This window comes from Penicillium canescens (assembly GCF_028828765.1).
Source record: "Penicillium canescens strain IBT 15451 chromosome Unknown utg000002l_segment0_segment0, whole genome shotgun sequence".
Lineage (NCBI taxonomy): Eukaryota > Fungi > Ascomycota > Eurotiomycetes > Eurotiales > Aspergillaceae > Penicillium > Penicillium canescens.
In genome coordinates, this window is record NW_026703964.1 from 2,745,335 (window position 1) to 2,769,623 (window position 24,289).

At 50.5% G+C, this 24,289-nt stretch overlaps 13 protein-coding genes across 13 annotated transcripts; 6 read left to right on the plus strand and 7 right to left on the minus strand.

The window, feature by feature from the left end:
- Nucleotides 1-38: 38 nt before the first annotated feature.
- N7446_002242 (mitochondrial 37S ribosomal protein uS8m) lies at nt 39-551 on the minus strand (the record flags this gene model as incomplete). The annotated part of the gene is made up of 1 exon (XM_058510991.1): nt 39-551. The coding sequence occupies one exon, from the start codon at nt 549-551 to the stop codon at nt 39-41; it is 513 nt and encodes a 170-aa protein (XP_058376527.1).
- Nucleotides 552-915: 364 nt separating this feature from the next.
- On the plus strand, nt 916-2,838 carry N7446_002243 (uncharacterized protein). Its single transcript, XM_058510992.1, has 2 exons — nt 916-1,051; nt 1,115-2,838. The coding sequence occupies exons 1-2, from the start codon at nt 1,014-1,016 to the stop codon at nt 2,703-2,705; spliced, it is 1,629 nt and encodes a 542-aa protein (XP_058376528.1). The 5' UTR covers nt 916-1,013; the 3' UTR covers nt 2,706-2,838.
- A 381-nt stretch (nt 2,839-3,219) lies between these two features.
- Nucleotides 3,220-5,232, minus strand: N7446_002244 (uncharacterized protein; the record flags this gene model as incomplete). The annotated part of the gene is made up of 1 exon (XM_058510993.1): nt 3,220-5,232. One exon carries the CDS (start codon nt 5,230-5,232, stop codon nt 3,220-3,222), a length of 2,013 nt encoding a protein of 670 aa, XP_058376529.1.
- A 934-nt stretch (nt 5,233-6,166) lies between these two features.
- Nucleotides 6,167-7,745, plus strand: N7446_002245 (Zn(II)2Cys6 transcription factor; the record flags this gene model as incomplete). Its single annotated transcript, XM_058510994.1, has 4 exons — nt 6,167-6,223; nt 6,278-6,829; nt 6,883-7,020; nt 7,083-7,745. The coding sequence occupies 4 exons, from the start codon at nt 6,167-6,169 to the stop codon at nt 7,743-7,745; spliced, it is 1,410 nt and encodes a 469-aa protein (XP_058376530.1).
- An 83-nt stretch (nt 7,746-7,828) lies between these two features.
- Nucleotides 7,829-8,794, minus strand: N7446_002246 (uncharacterized protein; the record flags this gene model as incomplete). The annotated part of the gene is made up of 3 exons (XM_058510995.1): nt 7,829-8,327; nt 8,389-8,521; nt 8,575-8,794. 3 exons carry the CDS (start codon nt 8,792-8,794, stop codon nt 7,829-7,831), a joined length of 852 nt encoding a protein of 283 aa, XP_058376531.1.
- A 658-nt stretch (nt 8,795-9,452) lies between these two features.
- Nucleotides 9,453-10,712, plus strand: lysB (homoisocitrate dehydrogenase lysB; the record flags this gene model as incomplete). The annotated part of the gene is made up of 4 exons (XM_058510996.1): nt 9,453-9,483; nt 9,543-9,583; nt 9,649-9,818; nt 9,869-10,712. 4 exons carry the CDS (start codon nt 9,453-9,455, stop codon nt 10,710-10,712), a joined length of 1,086 nt encoding a protein of 361 aa, XP_058376532.1.
- A 110-nt stretch (nt 10,713-10,822) lies between these two features.
- On the minus strand, nt 10,823-12,220 carry N7446_002248 (DUF1769 domain-containing protein). The gene is made up of 3 exons (XM_058510997.1): nt 11,680-12,220; nt 11,118-11,627; nt 10,823-11,066 (listed from the first exon to the last, which is right to left on the minus strand). Exons 1-3 carry the CDS (start codon nt 11,843-11,845, stop codon nt 10,828-10,830), a joined length of 915 nt encoding a protein of 304 aa, XP_058376533.1. The 5' UTR covers nt 11,846-12,220; the 3' UTR covers nt 10,823-10,827.
- Nucleotides 12,221-12,353: 133 nt separating this feature from the next.
- On the plus strand, nt 12,354-13,037 carry N7446_002249 (uncharacterized protein; the record flags this gene model as incomplete). The annotated part of the gene is made up of 1 exon (XM_058510998.1): nt 12,354-13,037. The coding sequence occupies one exon, from the start codon at nt 12,354-12,356 to the stop codon at nt 13,035-13,037; it is 684 nt and encodes a 227-aa protein (XP_058376534.1).
- Nucleotides 13,038-13,861: 824 nt separating this feature from the next.
- N7446_002250 (uncharacterized protein) lies at nt 13,862-14,152 on the minus strand (the record flags this gene model as incomplete). The annotated part of the gene is made up of 1 exon (XM_058510999.1): nt 13,862-14,152. One exon carries the CDS (start codon nt 14,150-14,152, stop codon nt 13,862-13,864), a length of 291 nt encoding a protein of 96 aa, XP_058376535.1.
- Nucleotides 14,153-15,056: 904 nt separating this feature from the next.
- N7446_002251 (uncharacterized protein) lies at nt 15,057-17,375 on the minus strand (the record flags this gene model as incomplete). Its single annotated transcript, XM_058511000.1, has 1 exon — nt 15,057-17,375. One exon carries the CDS (start codon nt 17,373-17,375, stop codon nt 15,057-15,059), a length of 2,319 nt encoding a protein of 772 aa, XP_058376536.1.
- Nucleotides 17,376-18,090: 715 nt separating this feature from the next.
- N7446_002252 (uncharacterized protein) lies at nt 18,091-19,580 on the plus strand (the record flags this gene model as incomplete). Its single annotated transcript, XM_058511001.1, has 4 exons — nt 18,091-18,117; nt 18,187-18,263; nt 18,317-19,404; nt 19,459-19,580. 4 exons carry the CDS (start codon nt 18,091-18,093, stop codon nt 19,578-19,580), a joined length of 1,314 nt encoding a protein of 437 aa, XP_058376537.1.
- A 750-nt stretch (nt 19,581-20,330) lies between these two features.
- Nucleotides 20,331-20,870, minus strand: N7446_002253 (DUF1748 domain-containing protein; the record flags this gene model as incomplete). The annotated part of the gene is made up of 4 exons (XM_058511002.1): nt 20,331-20,472; nt 20,628-20,670; nt 20,726-20,765; nt 20,868-20,870. 4 exons carry the CDS (start codon nt 20,868-20,870, stop codon nt 20,331-20,333), a joined length of 228 nt encoding a protein of 75 aa, XP_058376538.1.
- A 758-nt stretch (nt 20,871-21,628) lies between these two features.
- N7446_002254 (pyruvate kinase CDC19) lies at nt 21,629-23,622 on the plus strand (the record flags this gene model as incomplete). Its single annotated transcript, XM_058511003.1, has 7 exons — nt 21,629-21,752; nt 21,845-21,889; nt 21,952-21,998; nt 22,051-22,253; nt 22,356-23,189; nt 23,240-23,321; nt 23,374-23,622. The coding sequence occupies 7 exons, from the start codon at nt 21,629-21,631 to the stop codon at nt 23,620-23,622; spliced, it is 1,584 nt and encodes a 527-aa protein (XP_058376539.1).
- Nucleotides 23,623-24,289: the final 667 nt, after the last annotated feature.

Here is a 24,289-nt window from a genome sequence, read left to right on the forward strand (position 1 = left end):
CACTCAGGGAACATGCAGCCGCTAGAACAATCGCAGACTTATAGCACACGGCACAGAACCAGCCCACCGAGCTTCTTCTCAACACATTCACGCGCCTCCATGATCCCCTTGTCTGTGGAGAGATACAGACTCTCACCGGGCGAACGAAGGCCAGCCACGCCCCCAGCTTCCTTGCCACAGACGACCAGGCGGAGCCCCTCCACATCGATGTTCACCCGGCGGGTGGGCTTGCTGACCATCTTGACCTTGCCCAGGACGGACTCGTTCTGCCAGTACTTGAGACCAAGCCACAACCGCCTTGAGGCAACGTTATCGCGAGTGATTGGCTCAATTCCTTCGGCTGTATCGTTGGCAGCTGGGTAGCCGAGGATGGCATGGGCGGGAGGTGGTGTCGGGCCTCCGCGGACTACGGAGGAGATGTAGCCGGAGTTTTGGAGGGCGAGGGAGAGCTTTAGGTGGAGGTTGCTGTTGGGGATGGAGGTGAGCGCAAGGCGGGCCTTGGTGGCATTGTTCAGGTGCGAACAGACGGCGGCGAGGTTGACGAGAGACATTTTGATGGTAGCACTTGGGCCCTACCGGCGGCCGTTCGGAGAACAAAGGTGTTGTGGAGGGTTGTAGGTCTTTATTAGAGTCGGAAAAGGGGAGGTCCCAGATGCGCAGAAGAGATGACCGACTTTGACAAAGCTTGACGTGCAATTGTCCGGGGAATCGAAGACAGGAGGTCGGTGATGCAGCGCCGACTTGCTTGTTGCGATTATTCGGGATGGAAATTTTCGGATAAACCATACTTCCGGATGATCGTCGTGGTCAGGTATCCGATACTTTACCGCCCGCTGTGGATGTATGTGATACCCAGGTCACTAGTACGATCTCATCACATCACCTCCTAAGCGCCCAACGTGCATGGCGGTTGTAGTCTTACAGTACCCCTCAGTCTCCAAGCTATAAATACTTCTAATAGAATATGTCTTTCTCTTTCTTTACACTTGTCCTTGCGCGTATACCCTAACATCATGCCTCCATTAGCGGGTGAAGAACGTCTATTGACAGTGTAAGTTGAACTGCCTCCCCGCAGATGAAGCACAAGTCGTTGGATTTGGTCTGATAGAAACAGGTTCGCCGATATTCACTACTATTTCACAGAGCCCACTCGGAGACCTTCGCCATACCACCACCGTTTTGACAAGGGCTCATATCTATATGTCTACCACGACGCCTCTCAGAACAAAGCCCGAATTGAGATAGCCAATAATCCTGGATCCCCAGAGCAGGACGCATTTTGCGGGGAGTTGAATCATGTTCACATTCGACACTCGTCTCAATTCCCAACACTCTGTACCCTAACCGTCGATGCACACACGAACCCATCTCCACAACGCGCATATTCACCAGCTTTACCTCAACATGAATGGCGTCTGCCTAGTGGGGATCCACGAGATGATCCGACTGATTTTCGAGACTTTCCCCGTCTCCATACACTAGATATCTACTTTTGGGGCCAAGAAGACGCAACCCAATTCCTCGACACAGCAGAACAGGTTCTCCCAAGTTCCCAAGTCGAAACAGACAGAGAGCCAGCTCCCCAGCCAGAGCAACCCCTAAGCTCAGTGGTCCAGCAACTTGAGAATGTCGCAGTCTCAGACCCGGCCTACCAAAACGGCCAGACACGCAACTCTCGATCCGACACCCAAACCACGGCACCTCAACCACCCCAAGGCCCAGGAATCCCACAAACAACTAGCTTCCCTCCACCTCCCCCAAGCGGCCCACCAGCCGACCAAAACTCGAGCACCGGTCACTCCCCAGCAGAGGAAAAGAAAGACCCTGCGAGCTTCGCCCCGCTGCCATATAACCCTGCCGCCCCAGCAGCCCCAGAACCGATCAAACATCGCGAGAAGACCCCGCCCCCAGAAGATGCCATGGACGGCACAGGCCTCGCAGCCGCCGTAGCAGCCGTCAACGGCGTTCCCTATACACCCCCGCACCAAGTAATCGGCGGCGTAGGAGGGGTAGCCGGGTTCGCATCTCCTCCACCCTCAAATTCAACACCGGGACTATCCTACGCCGGCCCTCCAACAACGATAATAGGCCCACCAGGCTACGCCTCACCACCGCCTAGCACAGGCTTACAGCATACAGGCTCGTTCTCGTCCCATTCTTCTATCCAGAGTCCTGGCTTGCCTGTGCCGTCTTACTCGCAGTCTTTCCTTAGTGGCGCGGGTAGCCAGCAGTGGAATGCTAGTGCTAGTCCACAGAGATCGGGTTCTATGTCTTTTGCGCCGCCACCGCCTCAGCCTCAGGATGCAAATGCTAGTCCGCAGAGACAGGGTTCTATGTCTTTTGCGCCACCGCCTCAGGATCCAAATGCTCGTTTGTATGATCAGCATATTTATGGGGGTTCGCAACAGCCATCGATTCAGGAGATACAGCAACAGGCTTCGACGCCGGTTCCGATGGGTGGGTTCTCGAATTACTCGTATGATAAGGCTCCGAGTCAACAGCCGAGACAGCCCGGTGCATCTGAGTATGATATCCATAGCCAGGCTTATCGGCCCACGGAGGCTGAGGCCGGGTCTCATTATCAGAAGTATGCGCAGAAGGCTATGAAGAATCCTGGGCAGAGGCCGAGGAAGTTGGAGGATAAGGCGGAGCGACTGGAAAGTGGTGTTAATCGGTTTTTCAAGAAGCTCGAGAAAAGGCTGTGAGATTTATTTCCTTATGTTGTGGAGAGATTTATCATTGCATCTTTTTCCCTCTTGTTGGTGATCGTTGCTGGCCATGATCATATGTTGGAGCATTTGGTTCATTTTGATAGTGCTGTTGACGTACACGGAATCTTACATACAAATGAAGTGTTTTACTGGTAAAGCTTTGAACCCCGCTGTATTGACAAATCAAGATGCTAATTCAATACATGTAATGCCCCTAAGCGCTAAGAATAATGTGCTCGCAAAATCGGTACAGAGAATGCAGAATAACTAGACAGCCCAAGACATAGAAAGATGAGGAGATGCTAGCATGAAGAAGATAAAAGCCTCTGGCGGGATGAATGGGTTAAAATGAGGACAAGCCTCGAAGGAGAAAAGAGGCTCACGGTGGACAAGAAGGGAAGAGCCAAGGGATGGTAATCAAAACAGATTAAAAAGAATATCAAAGGTGATCAGAAATGCAATAGGCGGAGTTCAGCATCTCTATGAGTGGTGCTACTATGACATCCATCTAGTTCAGTGCCAGAGTAGTGATATCGAGGGCGACGTTGCTAGACTCGGCCTCAGTGGCAGGCTTGACCTCGGTAGGCTTAACCTCTGCCGAGTTCTCGGGTTCTGCCGAAGTCCCCGGAATGGTAGTATCCTTGGCTGGAACAGTCTCTTCTTTCTCGGCCTCAAACTTGGGACCAGATGGAGCTGCAAGCCACTGGTCGAGTCCTGGCTCAGGGATGACAGTCTTTTGCTCAGCGCCTTCAACTTCGGCAGGCGTTGGGTCAGAGGCCTTGGGCTCTTCGACAGTCTCGCCGGCCAGAGTTGGGCTAGCATCTGCCACCTCGGGGGTAGCGGTGGTCTCGACAGCCTGTTCTTCTTCAACAACCTCAGGGATTGACTCAATAGCCTCCACAGGAGTCTCCACGTCAGCCTCGGTCGGAGCCTCTGCCTCAGCAACTGGTTGCACCTCAATCGAGACTTCGACCTCAGCTTCGGTCTCCACTTCAGGCTCGATAGGCTCAGTTGGGGCCACAACGACCGGCTTAGACACCTCAGCTGACTTATCCACAGGCTCGATGGTAGAGGTAGCCTCAATGGGCTTCTCAGCCTGGATAGGAGCAGCAACCTCCTCAAATGGCCTAGTAATAGCCTCAGGCTGTTCCACAGTAGTAGCCTCTGTCTTCTCCACAGTCACAGGCTCCTTGGGGCTGACCGGGGTAGGCTCAACAAGATTCTCCTTCTCGCTCTCCTGCTTCTTCTGAGGAAGCGGGTTTTCACGAACAGGCGCCTTGTTCGCAGCCTGCGATCTCTCACTCTGAGGTCGCAGAGTGGTGGTCTTGGGCTTTGAATGGGGCGCAGCGCGCTCGGGAACCCTGCCACCGATGGAATGTCTGGGGGCCTTGGAAGTCGCTGTGGTCTTGGGAACAGCCTTCGCGTCCGTCTTCTCATGGGACTTGTTAGCAGAGCTAGCAGTGGGTCGCATCATCCTCGCAAGGAAGCCCTCGTTGACTGGCTTGGTAGCGTGTACATCACTGGTTCGGGAACTGGGCCGTTCATTGGCTGGCTGGCTGGGCAACGAGGGGCGAGAGGACTGTCTGCGAACACCGGTAGACGTAGTCGCCGGCGGCTGAGCTCCGACTGCACTTCTGAGGGTCGAGGGTTTTCTAGTCAGAGTGTTGGTTGTGCGAGTGCTTGCGCCAGTGCTTGCTGGGTTAGTGGGTGCTTGGGTGGGCGCCGTAGATTGACGGGTAGATCTGCTCGTTGCAGTAGATGGCTTGGAAGTTTCCACGGGAGTTGAGCCTCGGGTTGGCCGTACTGTTGTCTTGGGGTTCAAGGAGACACGGCTCGGCTTGTGGGCAAGAGAGTTGGAACGCTCCTTGGCCACTTCGCGGGCTGAGGGCTTGGAGGTGTTGTTTTGGGATCGTTGTCCGCCAGTCGACGTGGCAGTAGTCGATGGCTTGTTGGCTGTAGTAGATCCAATGCTAGATGGCTTTCTCTTGATTGACGCGTCGGACTTTTGCGAGGGTGTCTCGGAGGTTGTCGACCTAGATTTGGCGGAGGCAGGTCCTGTTTTGGGCGCGTCTGGCGACTGGGGTGCAGTCTCGGAGTGCGCAGGGGATTCCTGGGCAGTGTTATTTGGTTGCCGCTTCGTTTGGAGAGTTTCCGGTCGACCCTCTGCCATGATCTGGGCCAAATTCGGGTTCTCGCTGTGCTCTAAATGGCTGGCCGGGGTAGGAGAAGCCATGTCCTGCCGACTCGACTCCACATTCACCGAATTGATTTTCGGTCCAAATATTCCAGGACTATCACTCCGTCCACTTGTCTTCCTCAATGGCGAAGCTGGGTTGGATTGTAGGGCCCCTTCCACGTTCACGAAGCTGGCGCGGACCCTGGACAACTGTCGAGCTGTCCCTGAGGTATCTGATGCAGCGGGAGATCTGCCACGGGAGGGTGGGGAGGTGATCGGACTTTGGCCTTCGAACTTGGCCAGCAAGCTGCGCACGCCAGGGTGATGGGGGTTGTTATCGGACATTTTGCTCAGGCTCGGGCTCGAGCAAGGGCATGTATATTGAAGGGGTCAAGGAACGCGTCTGTAGAGCACAGGGGCGAGGTTGGGGGAGAAACGGTGGAACTGTGATGTTTAATCAGTAAGCTGCAGATCGCACTGCATGTCCCCAGTAGGGTTCAACACGATGAATGAAGGTGAGGACAGAATGAGCAGAAGGGAAACTATTACATACATCGCGCTAGTGCGTACTAGCGCCAGTTGATCGCCTGGAGTTTCAGGGGCTTCATTACTCTGTGTGATGCCACCTAAGGAGTCCCGAAATATCCGAAACACGTCTGGACACATTGCAATATGATATGATTCAGTAAGGGGAAATATTGCCTGAGGCAAGTAAACATCTTACCTGACTGACTGTATTGCCTATGCGTGGTCCACAGGTCTGAACCTTGACCTTATTCCCCGATCCATAGAGGCTTACCATTAACATAATATTAAGTTAAACATGCTAAGGTTCTATGCAAATGATCATATTTCCTATATCGAATCTGTTGCGATCGTCATGTCTATGCGGGGTATCGGATTTCCCGCGTGGCTCGAGGTATGTAGGAGAGATCTAGAGTCATGAACACTAACTAGTACGGAGTAGTTGAAATTATAGATCTCTGAGATTGTTAAACTGTGTATATGTAGTTATGTTTGGATAAAGGCTAAAGCTAAGGGCTTACATGCATATCCTCCCACAGTACCACATCCCTGCAGGCAATTTCTTCTAGCATACCTCAGTGTATACATACTAACAACACCCCCGTACTCCGTACATCAGGTCAACAAAGGTCAACTTTGCTGTTGTTGGCGTGGCCAATGAGAAAACAGTCTGGCCGCATGCACGTGACAGTACCACATTCTCGTATACGAGGTCTATCTCTCTTAGCATCTATCCTCTTTATGATGATTGAACATGGTCGGTGTGCCTCGCAGCAATGGCTGCTTGCGCTGCGTCAAGCGTCGGGTGAAGGTGAGTGTCCCACAAATATAGCGGAGCCTATGTTAAGTTACTCATACGCCACAGTGTGACCAAAGACTTCCTGGATGTGCCAAATGCGAAACATACGGCCAACCGTGTCCTGGATACGATAGAGGTCTTAAATTCATTACTGGAAAGCCCTATCGGGATCGACGCCGTCCAGCAAGCGACAAGAAGGATGGAACCCCCAAGAGTGCAACCTCCAATCCAGATATTGAACTTGAGTCTGCCTGTCAGACTCTGATCCAGAGAGAGGAACCATCTTCTCTAATATCGCCAGATGTGAATATTATGCAACATCTGTGTGTTCTTATTGATGATTTCTCTCAACCTATCAACCCCAGTCCTCCGCATGTTGTGACCCGCTGGTTCGGGTTTCTTCCATCCATTTATGGCCAAAATCGGGTATTGGATGCTACCATCAGATGCTTCACAGCACACCATTTTGGACGCCTTGCTGAGAATCTACAAATGGTGTCATATGCCCGATTAGCTTATGGGGAAGCTTTGCGTGGACTACGAAAGTCTTTGGAAACCCCGGCTGAAAGCTTATCGACCCATGTCTTTTGTGCAGTCGTATTGCTGTGCATGTATGAGGTAGTTTATCCCATCAAACTTGCCTAAAATAAAAATACGCTGATCATACATAGTTGTTCACCGACACTGATGACCCCGAGTCATGGATGAAGCATGCCAAAGGCCTCAGTCAGTTGGTCCAAATCAGAGGACCAGACAGGTATTCCAATGCGCTTGATATTTCACTACTGAAAGCCTCTCGAGGCTTAATTGTATGTTGTCCTATTCATTTTGAAACATGGATTTGCCTTTCGGTATGCTCATACTAAGACAGGTAATGCACTCGATGTTCTCAGGCGAAGAGTGCTTTTTGGTGTCAGATGAATGGCACGAGAAGATGCGACAACAATTCACAACAGACTTGCCACCCGACCTACACCACTGCATCGAAGTTTTCTTTGCATATTTCACACATGCACCGAGTCTTGTGCATAAGCTCTATGGCCTGAGACACATGGATGTAGCCAGTGCGGCAGCCTTGCAAACAATAACCGAAGTTCTCTCGGAGGCTCTCGAGATGCAGGCGAACCTGGCCATCTGGTACGAAGAATTTTCTCAAATCGCACCGCCTCCATTTGAGACCCTCTCTCCAACAGGAGATGAGCTATACCCAGTCATCCTCACATACACAGATGTGAACCAGGCGACTATTTACTGCGGTTACTACTCTTTTATGGTGATCATACATGAGATATTGAAAACGTGTTGCCAACCGGGTCAGCATGCAGCCATGGTAACCTATTTCCGAGACCGAATTTGCAAATCAGTCGAGTACACCAGCGTTGGAATAATGGGTCCCTATCGAATGGGGTTTCCTCTCCGTGTGGCATTTGAAATTGCCGACCCGGTGACAAGATCATGGATCTTGAACCGCCTGGGGCAGTTTTCAAAGATTTACGCAGCGGCCCAGCCAGAGAATTACAAACCAGTCCTTTAAAATATGCAAATTGCATTATTAAGTCAATATAGACACCAACGACCCCGGCCAACAACCAACAAATACCAGCACACACCCAGACCTCAATTTCCAGGCGATTCCAAGTCATCGTAAACCATGTGCTTAGCAAAGAAAGATGGCATGACGGGCTCTGCCACACCACGAGCGACCAAAAGCAACATGACAATAATGATCTCCATCAAAAGCCCCATCCCAACCAAAACGCCGATATCACCAGTGGCCGGATTGAACCTGGGAGGACCATATTCCAACAACAGGAAATAGGTAATCCGCACCAAGAGGAATGGCAGAGTCAAAACAGTCACAACTGCAGCGCGGTGCCCAGACTCGGGAAGAAGTGTTCGCGATTTAAATGCAAGCCAAGCAACGAGACAGCACACATAGGCGAATGTGATAACAAGAACCACTGAGCCGGCTTCTCCCAATGCATGCATGTTGATACACGCGCCCACAACTGCCAAGACGATGGCGGTGAGAATCGGGAACCGGAAGAAATGAAGGGCGAATCGTGTCCACTTGGACCATTTTGAGTTACCTGGTCCAGATTCTCCGGATTGTCCACTAGAGAATGAAGTGTTAATCTCTCTCAACAATCATTAGGACTTTATTGTCATTGACATACCATCGCAACATGACCAAGCTAACTTCAAACAAAAGAGGCGAGAGGCCTACACTTTGCAAGACGGATTCGGCGATAAGCATTGGTTTGTCTGGGTGTGAGGTGGATAGTACAAGGGCCGAGCCAGCGGTACGGACTGTAATAGTGTTATAGTTGGATCTCAGGCTGTGGGATGTATCCTTCACTTACTCTGTGACAAGAGACCAACCATACTCCACCAAGAATAGAGAACACAACGTCCAATGCTCTTGTTCTTGTTGTGGTGCCAGTACCGCCGCTCTTGCATGAATCTTGTACTGAATTGGACAATGTGTATAATGGAGTATATCACGATTTCTGCAATGGCTATATTGCGCTTTCCAGTTGAGATCGGTGACTCCGAAGAACGGGATAGGATATTGACTGCCATGATGAATGAGTTGTCTCAAAAGAGTCGAGCTGAATACTTGATGGAAACAAAGTATGAGATTGGGCATGGAAATAATCTAACTAAGGGTCTTTGGTCTGTTTATATATCTTCTCTCATCCTTGGGCATTCAATCTCTGTTGTTTTCCTTCACTCTATACTTGTGGACCCACATCGCGGAAAGTGACCAATTTAGGTTTAGCGTGTATATGCTTCGCTGAATCCGAGCTTAATGGCTGGCAACTTATGGTAACACTAGAGAGGGAAAAAGAATATTTTGGGGCTGAGAGGGGCGCCAGGAAAGTGCCCCCTACTCAAAGGTTATTTACTTTCATGCTCGCGATGTGTGACCATTTTAGGTAGTACAGATGCATATCCACAGCCCATGGTTTTGCAGCTGACTGTTGTTCCTGTACCCTGTACTTCCACCGGTTCGAATAAGGTCAAAACGAAATCATGCTGTAAACAATATTTTTCGCTCTCAATTTTTAGACTGTCAGGGAAAGTGAAGCCTTAGAAGCCCATAGGTCCATCACGACATATCCTCCGGACCCCGGAGTACTGCCGGATCAATGATCATCCGAGCCCCCATACAAAATGAAAAGCTCCGATGACGGCGACTGTCGATTCCAGGAAGCAACCCTTCAATAAGTCTATCAAAATGGCTGCTGCTGCCCGGACACTTCGCATTGGTACAATTGCCTGGTTCCGCGATCTCATTGCTCGATAATTGACTAACAGGATCATATAGGTCTCATCCCCGGAGACGGTATCGGACGGGAAGTCATCCCGGTGGGTAGCTCATTCGAGTTAAGGACAGACCAATTGGCTGACTGGGGTTTGTTGGTACGATTTAGGCCGGCCGTAAGGTCCTTGAGTCCCTCCCTTCGTCCCTGAACCTCAAGTTCAGCTTCGTCGACCTCGATGCTGGCTTTGGCACTTTCCAGAAGACAGGAACTGCTCTCCCCGACAAGACCGTTGACACCCTGAAGAAGGAGTGTGATGGTGCTCTCTTCGGTGCCGTCAGGTAAGAAACAATGCCCTTGCAAAACATGAACCGGCTAACGCCGTCAACAGCTCCCCGAGCACCAAGGTCGCCGGCTACTCTTCCCCCATTGTCGCTCTCCGCAAGAAGCTCGACCTGTTCGCCAACGTCCGCCCCGTCAGAACCACCGTCGGCAGCAGCAGAGGCAACCCCATTGACCTGGTCACCGTTCGTGAGAACACCGAGGACCTCTACGTGAAGGAGGAGCGCACCATCGAAGGCCCTGACGGCAAGGTTGCCGAGGCTATCAAGCGTATCTCCGAGCGTGCTTCATTCCGTATCGCCACCATCGCCGGTGAGATCGCTCTCAGCCGCCAGGCTATCCGTGACGCTGCCCCCGGCACCTCCACCCGCACCCAGCCCATGGTCACCATCACCCACAAGTCCAACGTCCTCTCGCAGACCGACGGTCTCTTCCGCGAGACTGCCCGCAAGGCCCTCTCCGCCGAGAAGTTCTCCTCCGTCCACGTCGAGGAGCAGATTGTCGATTCCATGGTCTACAAGCTCTTCCGCCAGCCCGAGTACTACGATGTTATTGTTGCCCCCAACCTGTACGGTGACATCCTGTCTGACGGTGCCGCTGCTCTTGTTGGCTCCCTGGGTCTCGTCCCCAGCGCTAACGTTGGTGACAACTTCGCTATTGGTGAGCCTTGCCATGGCTCTGCCCCTGATATTGAGGGTCTAGGTATCTCCAACCCCATTGCTACTTTCCGCAGTGTCGCTCTGATGCTCGAGTTCCTGGGTGAGGCCAACGCCGCTGCTAAGATCTACACCGCTGTCGATGGTAACCTCGATGACGGCAAGTTCCTTACCCCCGACATGGGTGGTAAGGCTACCACCCAGCAGGTGTTGGACGATGTCCTGAAGAGACTGTAAGACAAAACTTGTACATAAATCATAGTTTGCAGTTGATTAGCAAGGAAGCCAAAATTGCTTCTTGTATCAAATGATATCTATCACTGTAAAGTGGGTATGCAAGCAGGAAAGCCTATCACTCAACATCAGCCGCCGATGGCTCCGATTCCCAGTCAAAGTGCTCCAAGCTGCCCTTGCCATCGGTTTGAGTGTACCCTTGATCCTGCCCGATATCACGTAGGACAACCGTAAACATAACAACAAGATACACCCGGCCCGTTGTCGCATCCTTAAGAACATAGCGCAAGTCATGATCCTTGTCACTCACATACTTCATAGCATGGATAGTAATACCGGGAAGCCGAACAGAGAAATCTACCAATTAGCCAAAGCCCAGACAGCAAGAAGCAATTACTGTAAACTCACCACTAAAAGCCAAATAAGGATTCCCAAAATCAACTAGATACAACCGCCCAGCCTCAAACTCAAACTCCTTCCGATTAGCCTCATTCTGGAAGAATTTCTTCCTCGAATCCGCATCAGGGAACATCCGCCGCATCTCAGTAGCCTCCTCACCATCAGCGCCTTCTTCAACAACCTCATTATGAAGAGTCGGCAGCTCATCCGATTCCCCCATCTTTTCGCCAATCCGGAAATAGTTAAACGTAGCCAGTGCCGGACTAAACAGATACGGTCTATCGGCGTACGCATCGCCATCTAGACTCGGGTCGAGGGTCCATTTGACCATACGCAGGGCTGCGTTGAAGCCTGGCGGGAGGATGTCGCGGATTGGCCTGTCGAAGTCATTGCCGAAGACGAGGTTGTTGCCGTTTACGGGTTCTTTGAAGATTATTGAGAAGGATATTGAGTACTGGTCTTTTGTGTGTAGTGGATGTTCGAAATATGGGCATGTAGATGCTGAGCCCTCCGGGAAGCCTGTTTGGGTAAGGACTTGCTCTTTGGTGTAAAGGGAGAGGATGTTTGTTACCTGTGTAATCTTGGATTCGCACGCAGAGACTGATTATTGCGTGGTCATTTTCGATTCGAAGTGTCTCGCCGTTTACGGGGACCACTTGGTGAGTGTTCGGGTCGTATTCTGGCCCTGCTGTTACCCTCAGGCGGTATTTGTGGGCGTTTGTTTCTTCGTCGGCCATTTTTGGGATTTGTTTGTTGAGTATATTCAATGTGGTTTACTGGAATAGAAAAATGTTGAACTGGTATAGAGGGTCGGAGCTAGGAAATTACGCCCAACAACGTCATCGTCAGAATCAAGCATAGCGCCAAGACTAGTACTTAACCTAAACCTTATAAACATAGCCATTTTGCAGCTGACTTTGGATCTATCGGGCGCATTTGGGCAATGCTGTAAACTGGACCCCAATCTTACACTTATACCTTGACATCATCGCTTTCGGAAAAACACCGAGACCAAAAGTTGATTGGAGCAGCGGCAAGTAGCACCCAAAGTGGTTAGCGTGTCAGGAAGTAAAGGGGCCGCCAAGACTCTGCGCCCCAGGGCTGTGATGGAGAGACCCTTGATCTCGAGGTATATAAGTAATAAGTCCAGTCCACATTCTGAGATTAGGACAGCAAATACTTCAATCCCTCAATCTTCAATCTTTAATTCCAACTTAAATCTAATCCTCACCCAATCCTCACATCATGTCTTCCAAGATGCCTCAACAAGATACGCCTCAACAAACTACTCCCAACCCTACCTTCACAGTCGACATGACATGGAAGAAATGGAAGGCCATAATCTCAGACTCCAACGACTCAGAAGGAGGCCCCAAATACATCGTCAGCTTTCCATGGAGCATGCTCCCAAAATCAGAAAGCATGATCGTGACAAGAACCGCCGACGAAGAAGTTGTTGGAACCGGCAAGCTTCAAATGGTCTCAATCAACGCCTATTACCAACTCCACGGCCAAAAGGGCTCTCTTCTAGCACAGAAGCGCTGGCAAACTGTCTACACCCACCGCTCTCTCAACTTCTCCAATACCGATACTCCAGTCACCATGACCTGGACTAGCAACTATGGGTTCAAAACATGGGATTTCATTTGTGTTGATGATCAGCAGATGCCTGTTGCTAGGTTTTCGGCTAATTCTTGGGCTGTTAGTAAGATTGGTAAGATTGAGTTCGATGGCCCCAAGGCGCATAGCCAGGCTGCTCAAGAGGAGATTTTTGTGATTGGGCTCACGCTGTTTTACACAATGTTGCTTCGCACCACCAATATTTTCAATTTCTTTGGAGCTATATTTTCTCGGCCTGGTCATAAAGAGCATGTCGAGCCCCAGCCTCTACCGCAGAAGGTGGCTAGCGAGCAAGCCGGCCATTCTTGATTTGGCCTGGTCTTTTGTCTTCTGGATACCTTTGTTATGACAGTGATACCATTTTATTTTATTTTATAGAAAGCGTGGCAGGATATCTTAATGTGTGCCTATTTGATCTTAATCGATATTGAACTTTCCGATCTTCAAAACACCATATTTTCAATTGTTTGCGATGTATATTTTCTACTAGTAAAATCCTTGTCAGGCTGGCCATGTTGTTGATTGTGTCCATTTGTGTTGGGATCCACTCGAATGGAGAGAGTAATGTGCCATTGGAGTCTGCGTATAGACTTGCGTTTCCGAAAGGAAGGCGCTCACGATTGTGGACTTGTGGCCGACTATTACTGTGCCTCCTGGTTGGATTGGATATATTTCGTTACAGCGGTGAGTTCCGTGTATTGGCTTAAGTTCAATGGCATTTGTTGGAGGGGTTGAGGTAGACGCCAACTGATCCGGGGGTGCCATGATTGAGGATGCGGTCTGAAGCAATCCAGGCTCCGGAGGCCGACATTTCTCCGTGCACCATGCTGGACAGTAGTATATAGTATAAAAAGAATCCTTGTATTCTCTATAAAGCTATATTGACAGTCGCGAACGGGGGAGATGACACGGCAAGATCTCACACCCAAGATCGACGACCACAGTCGTAGCTACGGTCATCTAGCAGTCAAATTCAACAGTGCAAGAGTGGTGGTTCTGGCCGTGCTTGTCGCCCAGCGTGCCCTTGAGACCTTTCTGGTCTTGATAATCAGCAGAGCATGAGCAATACATGATATATAATTAGCTTCTGTTTAGACGCAAGTTGATTAAGCGAGGGAGAAAAATCGATCGACTTACGTGATGGCACCAAGGTTGCAACTGGCATCCCATGCGATCGGGGAAGCCAAAGTGGCATCGCCCTTCAGGTCTCCATCATCGCCAGTCCAGAATGTAGCGGGGCCGCAGATGCCATCCGACTTGTCGAAGATGAGCTCTGAACCATCACCTGTAGTGACTGTGACATCCTGGATTGCTCCACGTTGACTTTCGTTGACATCGGCTTTGACTGTACAAGAGCCTGCCAAAGCAGATGGCAGACTAGCCATAGTAATGAGGAGGACGGGGAGGAACTTCTGAATGAACATTGCGATCGGTGGTAACTTTAGTTGGATCGTTTGAATGGAAGTGATTGTTGATGTTGATGCTTAAGAACTTCAACACCGGGTCTTGAGATTTTTTTATACCTTTGTGAAGGGCTACGACAAGTTCATTAACGCAATTGTCCTCAATACGTAAGTATACTCACTATGAGATATATGTTGTTGGGGGCTATGAAGTAATTCAATTCTTCTCCAAATGGTTGTGGAGTATGAGTAGCTGGAGATGGGTTACTTATTGGGTAGTACCCCGGAATGTTCGGCAAAGCTGCCTGTATCTGGAGCTTTTTCGACGAATTTCGTGGGGGCTATTGTCTTAAGGATCTTGATCTTGGCAACGTAGCTTAGTTTCTCTTGGTGAAAGCCTGATATTGAACCTTGGCGCCTCTACCATCTGCTATTACCCCTGCGGCCCTCAGTGACGATCCCATGCAGGCACCAGCCTGGTTCTAGCTGGACCTATCAAACGGTGATCTATTTACCCAACATCGTCGGTGAAATCTGATTGTTGTTTCGAGTAGCTGGGCGGTCTGTACGGATCATCCTTGGGGCTGTACAGGATCCTTCTGGTTGATCTTAGCCTTTTACTAACAAATATGGAGTGTATACGACGAACCGAGGATGGACAGCGGGAACCAATGGGCCTGTGCAGTATACTTGACCCCTGCAAAATGAGCGAAAATTGCGCGGAATGCCAGGAAAAGAAGAAAGAAAAGAAAAAAAGGTAGGGGTCATGCCAAAGACTAATAAATATCATATGAAAGCCAGGATTCGCGGGGGAATATCCGGTAAGTTACATATGTAATAAAACATAAAGCTGGTGGCTCAAAGAATGCCACACCATGACAAATGAAAGTATAGTGAAAGTGAAGGTAAGAGTATATAATACAAATTAAACCAAACCAGATGTGGGTAGATCAATGTCAGAGTCGAGACCGTGCTGTAGGGCTGATATCTCATCATCCTTCATGAGTTCCTCCTCAGTAAGGATCCCAATGCCACTATCCATACGCCGGCGGTCCTTGCCCCGACCAAATTCGACATCTACAAATCGTGTCGTGCTGACAGGAGTGATGGGCTCACTTCCACAGCCCATGGTTGTGGCATCTGACATGAGATCGTCGGATTTCAACTCCCAGTTTGCCGTGCGGACCTTGGCTCTCCGGCGCTCTGCATTGATAGTCTCTTTCATGTGGGCGAATGAACGTGCTTGGTCTGCCGCCCATTTATCAAGGACCTCATTGCGAGCCTCGACTTCTTGGTGAAGTTGCTCTTCGAGGCCTGTGTTGATTAGGCGGAGACGCTGTACCTCGGATTTGGCGCTATCCAATGACGTGGAGAGGTCCGAGATGCGAACATTGAGAGTGCCGGTATCCGATTCTTGATTTTGAAGCTCACTATTACTTTGCTCCAGAGCCTCCACGGCTCGTTGGTACTCCTTTTCGAGTATTTCCACCTGAGCCATCAAGTCACAGGTCCGAATTCGATTGTGCTCAACGGTTTTCTCCAACTCGCCGATGCGAGCGTCATTCTCGGAAGAAGAAGCTTCGGCAGTGAGACGCTTTGAACGCTCGTGGGCAACTTGCTTCTTGAGCTTGGAAATTTGCCGAGCGTAGTCCTCCTTCGCGGCCATGTTTTCCTTTTCAAGGTTGTCGATAAGGTCTTCAAGACCCTTCACTTCGTCGTGATACTTGTCGAGGGCAGTGCTTAATCTGTCAATCCCAACGGCCTGTTCTTGGCCTTCGCGCTCGAGATCTTGCATTCGCATTCGTGTGTGGAGCATATCCCCCGCAGAAGATGCGATAAAGTCCTCGAGACTGTTAATTTTGTTTGCAGCTGCTTCATATCGGTGTAGTAAAGCGTCAAATTGACCTCGGAGGGCCTTTTCGCGGCCAAGGGAGCCCTGGTGGTACCTACGCTCTGTACCCAGGTCTTTTGCTAGGGACTCAACACGCCTCACTAAGGCACCCAACGTTCCCTTGGCATCCTCAAGACTGACGTTGGCGGTTTCGCCGGGTATGGCACGCTCTAGTTCAAGGCGTGCTGAGCGGAAATGAGATCGCATATCGGCGATAACAGCATCCACTCCCTCTCCGGAGAATCCAAGACCGGAGCATTCTTGGCTGACTCCTTGTAGAGCCTCGGCGGCGTCAGACGCACGACACAGGGCGCTTTCCAGAATCTCCAAAATGTTGTCAAAGAAGTCCGAAGGTGGGGATGACTGGCGCAACAAGTTATTCATTGCGGGCTCGTTGAGCCCAGAGAAGCGCGATCGGCAGGCATCAAAGAGGTTCCTCTTTTCTTTTCTAGCAGTCTCCAGATCAACAGCAAGCAACTGGGCCTCGGATGCTTCTGTAGATAAATGTATTGTTGATGCCTCCTCGAGCATCAATGTATCCGTGACCGGTGGGTTGCAGTCCTGAATACCACGGAAATCCGGGGAGCTGGACACAATGATGGCAGTATCATTCAACATGAAGGTGTCATCGTCACCATTAGCCTGGGTGATCTCATTCGGGCTATGATTGAAAGCCACGGATGCATCATCACAAAGCCTAGGTGTTTCCGGCGTCATCCAAAAGGCCTCTGCCGCCGAGGATTGGTCTTCAAAGCCCATTCCACTTTGCTTCATAGATCTCAGCTCATCCTTCAGTGCATCTCGCTCCTGAATCAGATTGCGCATGGTCTTCTCATAGTTGCTCGTTTCACGCTTCTCGCGCTGAATATGATTCATTTCATCGCTCAACCCAATCCGACAAATTCGTCTTTGTGTGCGTGTATCCAGAATTTGTCGCAGTGGAGTGAATTGAATCCTCCGCTCTTTGCATCTATCGTCAAACGGCTCGACAGGGTCGTAAGACCGCCGAAATCGAGGTGTGGGAGCGGACCTGCGTCGTGCTGTGCGGCTAGTTGTACGATCTCCTGATCGCGAGGATGCAACCCATCCTTGAAAAGATGTACGTCGCATTGCTGGTGTCAAGCCGGTGGATCCGATGGCTGCATCCTGCAGCAACCGAGGACCGGGGTCGGAAAACCGAACCCTTTTTCTTGCCTTCTTTGGTGTAATAGCGACTGGCTTTTGTTGAATACCGCCAGCATCCGCGGATACCGCTGTGAGGCTTTGCCTTGTTCGGTGTGAGACTGGAGAATGGCTTCTCGAGTTGGAGACAGAGCTATTCCTCCGTTTTCTTGCTGATCGAGTGATGTCCATATTTGAAATGTACGGTAATTTTGCAATGATAATGAAATTTATCACAAAAGGAAAGGTTTCACAAAGACGAGAGGATACAACTCTAGGGCCCCTTTATACAGGACAATTATATAGATCACAAATGTTGTAAACAAACAAAGTGTGGGGCGAGGCAGGCAGCAGGCGCGTGCCTGGATTGGTCTTTCCTAATCCGGCGTAAACATTCTGCTTCTTTGGGCGATCATGTGATTTATAGCCTCAGGCTAAATAACTTTTTGTTGGACATGTGACATGTATGGCTTGTTTGCTTGTTTGGGACTGTCGGGATCCAAGGCCATTGGTAGCTACATGTCTTCTCTCAAACCCGTCTTACTTATGTTGTAGCTAAAGTACAGATGATGTTAGAATGACATGCTTAAGTATAGCGATCTTTGAATGAATATAATGATGTCATCCACACGTGACCATAAGGTGAGCCTATGAAGCACCTGTAATATATCTGAGAACAGACCCTGCGGTTATCAGAATGTTCAGTCTACTCCGAACGACACTTGTATAAGTGAGTTACCCCACAGATATGACAAAGTGGGCCTATTTTCTCTTATCTTCTATCGCCAAGCTCTACTGTGGCACATAAACTTGGATACCTCTCCTCTCCGCCATGCCTCCCATCTGGCCGTTTAATTGATGCGCTGGAGCTCTAACATTCCTACTGAGTTCTTGAATCTACTCTAAGATGGAGGATGACACGTCTTCCGGCACGGTATGCTTGATATATCTATCCGTCATCACTGGCCAGGAAGCTCAGCTAACCCCACCTGTGTGTTTGCAGTACCAAAGCGACCTCGTCTCCGATCAATCATCAGTTTATATACTGGCCGATGAACAGCTATCCCGGTCATCATCTTGGTTTCTCAAGTTGCCCGCTGAAATCATCCACTCGATCCTCTCTTATCTCTCAGCACCAGATCTGGCCCGTGCCTCAGCCACTTGCCGGGCTCTCGTCGATCATGGATCCAGCGACCTGCTGTGGGCTGGCCTCGTCAACGCAAGACTTCCCTCCCCATTGAGGATCCAGGCGTTTTCCAATCCTTCCGTCGTCTGTATCTTGCGTACCATCCCTGCTGGTTTATACCGCAGCACAAGATCTGGTTTGCGGACAGTGAGAATACTGGATCCTTAATCCTGGCTCGCTATGATAACCGCCGGGGCGTGATTGAAGCATACCGGATCGTTGCAGAGCGTGGCACTCCCTCATTTGATGTTTGGAGGTCAAATCCAGACGTCATCATTCAATCTTTCGACCCAAACGTCCGTTTGTGGCTGGATGATCCTGTTCTCTTCCTCAAAGACCCAGAACCATTCTCTTCGACGGCGCGGATCCAAGCCTTAAGTTCTTTGCCCAAGGAACGTCGGATGCCCATGGCTTTGGAGGCCCAACATGTCTACAGTGCAATCTCATTCTGCTCTGCTACGGAACCACAGTCCGATGACTTCTGGCCACCCTCAATCATTCCCAGCAACTCACGAGTAAGTCGTGACCTCAGAGACCACCCTGGGGAGCCTGGTCCTCCCCAAGTCCCAAACTATCTCTCGGAGCTATCAGAGCATGCTTTCCGCCTGAGGAAATGGGCGAACTACCTGCACGTGTTCTCGTCCGACCCAAGAGAGGCCACTGTCACATATTCAACTCTTGACCCGAGCCTTTACACCCCCACCAAAGCGAAGCCCTACCAGGGAATATGGGTTGGCGACTACTCAGCTCACGGGTGCGAGTTCCTTCTGTTTCGTCAAACAGACCTAAGCAACGAAAGCGAGGGTCTGAATGAGATCATGGACACGGACCTCCCAAACGCGGATATTGTGCAGCAAGGTCGCCTAGAAGCCATCAAGCTCACAGGTGATCCCAATGTTCCCCGAGGCCAGTACTCATTTATCGCCGAAGATATTGGCCCCAATGGCCTGATTCGGGTCGCAACAGACGAGCCTTTTGTAGGCTCCCGCATTGTTCATTGCGGGGGACATGTAGCGGGACTAGGGTTCCGTGATGGTAAGTGATATTTCTTGCCAATAAGGATCACGTCTTCTAATTTAACATCAACAGATTGCTACATCAAGTCACAACTAATTCTCATTTCCCCCGACTTCATAGCTCACTATTGGGAGGAAATGGGCCACATCTCCTACTTCCGACGTGTGGATATTGACAATCTACTGAAGACTTGAGCGACCTTCTTTAGGATTTTTGTCGTGCTTTTGAACTTCTTGTATTTCCTACATACCCCTGACCGATTGCATTGCGTTTTGCCTTACCGAATTCACGCCCGACCTGCTCCAGTGATTATGACTATCATCTTTGAACGAAGAGTGTGACATGGATCTTGTATCATATCTTCCTAGGTAAAGAGGTCAGGAACCATCAAAACCATCATCACCTCGAACGCGCTGCATTTCCACTGTCGTATCGGCAGAACTTACCCTTCTAGCTCCAGCCCTGTGCCCATCCGTCTAGATACGCAAGCCCATCGCAAATGCCCACAGCCCGAAGTATCAAGCCCTGAAACAGCCAGCATCTAACCCACCCCGAAAAAAATAAGTAATTAGGCCAGGGACGAATCGTCTGCTAACCTCATGGATTTGTATGATAAAAAATAGGAATAGGACAAAAGGTATCGAAAAACAAGCTGTTCAATGCCAGGACGCCATGACCTCAAAACATCGGTCGAAAGTGGAGCGTAGATAATAATTGGTCGTCACTCGTCAATCCAGCCTTTGGGCGTGTACAAGCCCCAAGTCAAGAATAGACACCGTCCGCAATATTTACAAACTGATATCGTCACATCCCATAGGGTCAAGCAGGAGTAGCAAGTACAAGAATCTGCCATACTAGCTCAGCAACAACCCTACCACACACCATCCTCAGTTCCCATGCGAAAAGTATTGGTTGCTTCGGGGGTTGAGTATGTATTGTGCCAATCACCGGCGGCGCTCGAACCAGGCGGAGGAGCCCATGACGGCAACGGACTGATCCATCACCCACTCCCCGACGCCGAGGTAGTTATCGATCCATCGCTTGACTTCCTTGTTGTCTGAGATTTTGTCTGAGTTAACGCTGGGGCTGTGAAGTTCCCACGCGCACACTACCCAAGGATGGGGTGCGCGGGGTGACAGAGTTAGTCCACGGTCCTTGGTATATATTCCACGTTTCCCAGTGCAATGGAGGGAAACCATCGGGCTCAGAGGAGAGAGATCATGGGGGGAGGGTGTATTTACGTGAGGCCTGTGGATCGCTTGACACCTGCCAGGAAGGCGGAGACTGGAGTTTGGGATTAGTTTGGACTCTGGGTAAGTAGTATGTAAACACCACTTACAGAGGACCGCATCGAATGCGTAGTGGGTGAGACGGCCGAACTAGGTAGCAATAAAGAGTCGGAGTCAGTCATGCTTCATGTTTCATGCCCAAGTGGATCGGGAAGCTCGGCTGCCAGAGATAGACCAGCAGGGATTTCTCACCATGTTCAAAGAGTAGTAAAGATCAATTCTGTGGAAAGTGGAGCAATTTGACCGTCACCCAGAGCCTGGAGATACACGGGAAGAAGTGATCTAAGCTGTCATGGGGATGGGCATAAGCCAATATGGTCACGTGAAGATTCACATGACGTCCATCAAGTGTGGCTGGAGTGAGGCTGGGGATTGTGATGACATAATATTCAACGGTGGCGGGGTGATTGCTACCCCCAGGGCGCTAATCCGATTTCGGTCGATAAGCTCTCCCACCGAGAACCGTTTTGGCTCGATCAATTAAGTGCCTGTATTTGTCACGTTTATTCGATAGAGGTCTGGAGGGGACTCCAATGTACCGCGCGAAAGACAGCACGGGGCACTCCGTCCTCCGCTTTTTTTGCAGTCTGAAGTGTCCAAGTATAATTTTTTTTCTGCCTAAACGGGCATCCCGCCCGCTGCCGACCTCCACACGTCTTTCGGTGTAGAGCTACAGATAGTTGGGAAGAGGAAAAAGTACAGAGTAGACCAAGAAAATGTGTGAATTGATAGGGTAGATTACGGTCCAAGACCACTAGTAGAGACAAAAGCAGAATTGGGATGCGGCCGGAGATGTTCACACCGGCGGCCAACATTTTCCCTCCCGCCCCTCACCCAACTTCCGTTTTCTCTTCCCCTCTCATCCTTTTCTCTCCATCCTTTCTGATCCTCAATTTGATCAGCTCTCACCTTTCCCCTTTCTCCTAAAAGAACTTCTTGTTCATCACATCAAAATGGCGGCCACCAGCTCCCTCGACCACCTGAGCAACCGCATGAAGCTGGAGTGGCACTCCAAGCTTAACACCGAGATGGTGCCTGCGAAGAACTTCCGCCGTACCTCCATCATCGGTACCATTGGTATGTCATTCTGTCAACCCACTTTACAATTCCAGCCTGTGGAAAAAAACATCCTGGACAAGAATACCCCGCTGACAGGCAATCGATAACAGGTCCCAAGACAAATTCGGCCGAGAAGATCAATGCTCTCCGCACAGGTACGGCAATACTTTCTGATGGGGTAAAGTTGTTTAGAAGGGGTAAACTGACTCGGTCACAGTTGGTCTCAACGTCGTTCGCATGAACTTCTCCCACGGTTCATACGAAGTCAGTATCTGCAATTCAATGTGCTTATCGGAATTTGCTGACATGTCCGCAGTACCACCAATCTGTCATTGACAACGCCCGTGAGGCCGCCCGTCTCCAGGCTGGCCGTCCTCTCGCCATTGCCCTCGACACTAAGGGCCCCGAGATCCGTACCGGTAACACCGTCGGTGACCAGGATTTCCCCATCAAGGAAGGCACCATCCTCAACATCACCACCGATGAGGCATACGCCACCGCCAGTGACGATAAGAACATGTAAGATTCCCTCCTTTGATGACAGATTGGGTTCGACGTTTGGCCTAGCTGGACTCGATATTTTTTGGTTCGGTTTGTGGCGTGGACTGACAACGACGATAGGTACCTTGACTACAAGAACATCACCAAGGTGATCTCTGCTGGCAAGCTCATCTATGTCGACGACGGTATCCTGTCCTTCGAGGTGATCGAGGTTGTTGATGAGCAGACCCTGAAGGTCAAGTGTCTGAACAACGGCAACATCTCCTCCCGCAAGGGTGTCAACCTTCCCGGCACTGACGTAGACCTTCCCGCTCTGTCGGAGAAGGATATTGCCGATCTCCGTTTCGGTGTTAAGAACAATGTTGACATGGTCTTTGCCTCATTTATCCGTCGCGGCAGCGACATCAAGCACATCCGCGAGATCCTCGGCGAGGAGGGCAAGGAGATCCAGATCATTGCCAAGATTGAGAACCAGCAGGGTGTCAACAACTTCGATGAGATTCTTGAGGAGACCGACGGTGTCATGGTCGCCCGTGGTGACCTTGGTATCGAGATCCCCGCCCCCAAGGTGTTCATCGCCCAGAAGATGATGATCGCCAAGTGTAACATCAAGGGCAAGCCCGTCATCTGTGCCACTCAGATGCTCGAGTCCATGACGTACAACCCCCGCCCCACTCGTGCTGAGGTTTCCGATGTTGCCAACGCCGTTCTCGACGGTGCTGACTGTGTCATGCTGTCTGGTGAGACCGCCAAGGGTAACTACCCTTGCGAGGCCGTCAAGATGATGTCCGAGACTTGTCTGTTGGCCGAGGTCGCCATCCCTCACTTCAACGTGTTCGATGAGCTCCGCAACCTCGCTCCCCGCCCCACTGACACCTCCGAGTCCATTGCCATGGCTGCCGTCAGTGCCAGTCTGGAGTTGAACGCTGGTGCCATTGTTGTCCTGACTACCAGGTAAGTCCCGCAAACAAATCCTCCATGAAATGATGCTGACAAGATCACAGCGGCAAAACCGCCCGCCTTCTGTCCAAGTACCGCCCCGTCTGCCCCATTCTGATGGTCACCCGTAACGCCACCGCTTCCCGCGTAAGTTGGAATCGAATAGTCGAGTGTCGTTCTCTGCTGACAAGTCTTCCAGTACTCCCACCTGTACCGCGGTGTCTGGCCCTTCTACTTCCCCGAGACCAAGCCCGACTTCAACGTCAAGATCTGGCAGGAGGATGTCGACCGCCGTCTCAAGTGGGCCATCAACCACGGTCTCAAGCTCGGCATCGTCAACAAGGGCGACCCCATCGTCTGTGTCCAGGGATGGCGCGGCGGTATGGGCCACACCAACACCGTTCGTGTGGTGCCCGCCGAGGAGAACCTTGGCCTGTCCATGGAGTAAAGGGTAAAATCATCTATTAGATGGTAAGCTTTATGATCCGTTCTTTGTTTACCGCCGGTGTGCGGATGGGATACATACCTCTTTTCTTGTTTCGAAGCCAAGTTTCTTCTTCGCTGTGGTCTGGACCATGGCTCGTCCTTTGGAAGGTTAATGCATTGCTCATGTAAATGAAACGAATTTCAATGTTCTCAAGTTTTCAATATTCTCCGATTAGTAGATATGTTAGTAGTGTCCTGGTTAGTGAAGTCTGGCTGTTTGAATAGACCTTGATCTGATCTGATCTGTCCGAGTATCCGTAGAGTCCTCGCGCAATCTGTCGCAATTTGTCGCGTGCCGAAAGTCTGCAGCGCAGAGATACTGTATCCAGCACAGAATCTCACACCAATCTCACAGAAGCGCATCTGCACTCAAACCGAAGAATCAAGCAAAGCAAAGAAAAAGAACAGAAGCGAAAACTCGACGAAAACCAAAATGCGGGGGACCCGAGAGTGGCATGGTGTTCTGACCGAGGCCCATTAACCCGAGGATGTGACGATCTCACCCGACACCCTGCAGCGCACATTCGGATCCCTTCTGGTGAACGTGTATGTATATGCGCTTGTTGCGAACTCAACAGTTGAGAGTTGAAAATAAGATTAAAAAGGAAATTACCAGCAGAAGAGCTCTT

Coding starts and splice junctions, on each gene's coding strand:
- N7446_002243 (XM_058510992.1), top strand. CDS start 1,014: ATGCCTCCATTAGCGGGTGAAGAACGTCTATTGACAGT. Junction 1,052..1,114: donor GAAGAACGTCTATTGACAGT/GTAAGTTGAACT, acceptor TGATAGAAACAG/GTTCGCCGATATTCACTACT.
- N7446_002248 (XM_058510997.1), bottom strand. CDS start 11,845: ATGGCCGACGAAGAAACAAACGCCCACAAATACCGCCTGAGGGTAACA. Junction 11,628..11,679: donor GCGAATCCAAGATTACACAG/GTAACAAACATC, acceptor TTACCCAAACAG/GCTTCCCGGAGGGCTCAGCA. Junction 11,067..11,117: donor TCCTTATTTGGCTTTTAGTG/GTGAGTTTACAG, acceptor GCTAATTGGTAG/ATTTCTCTGTTCGGCTTCCC.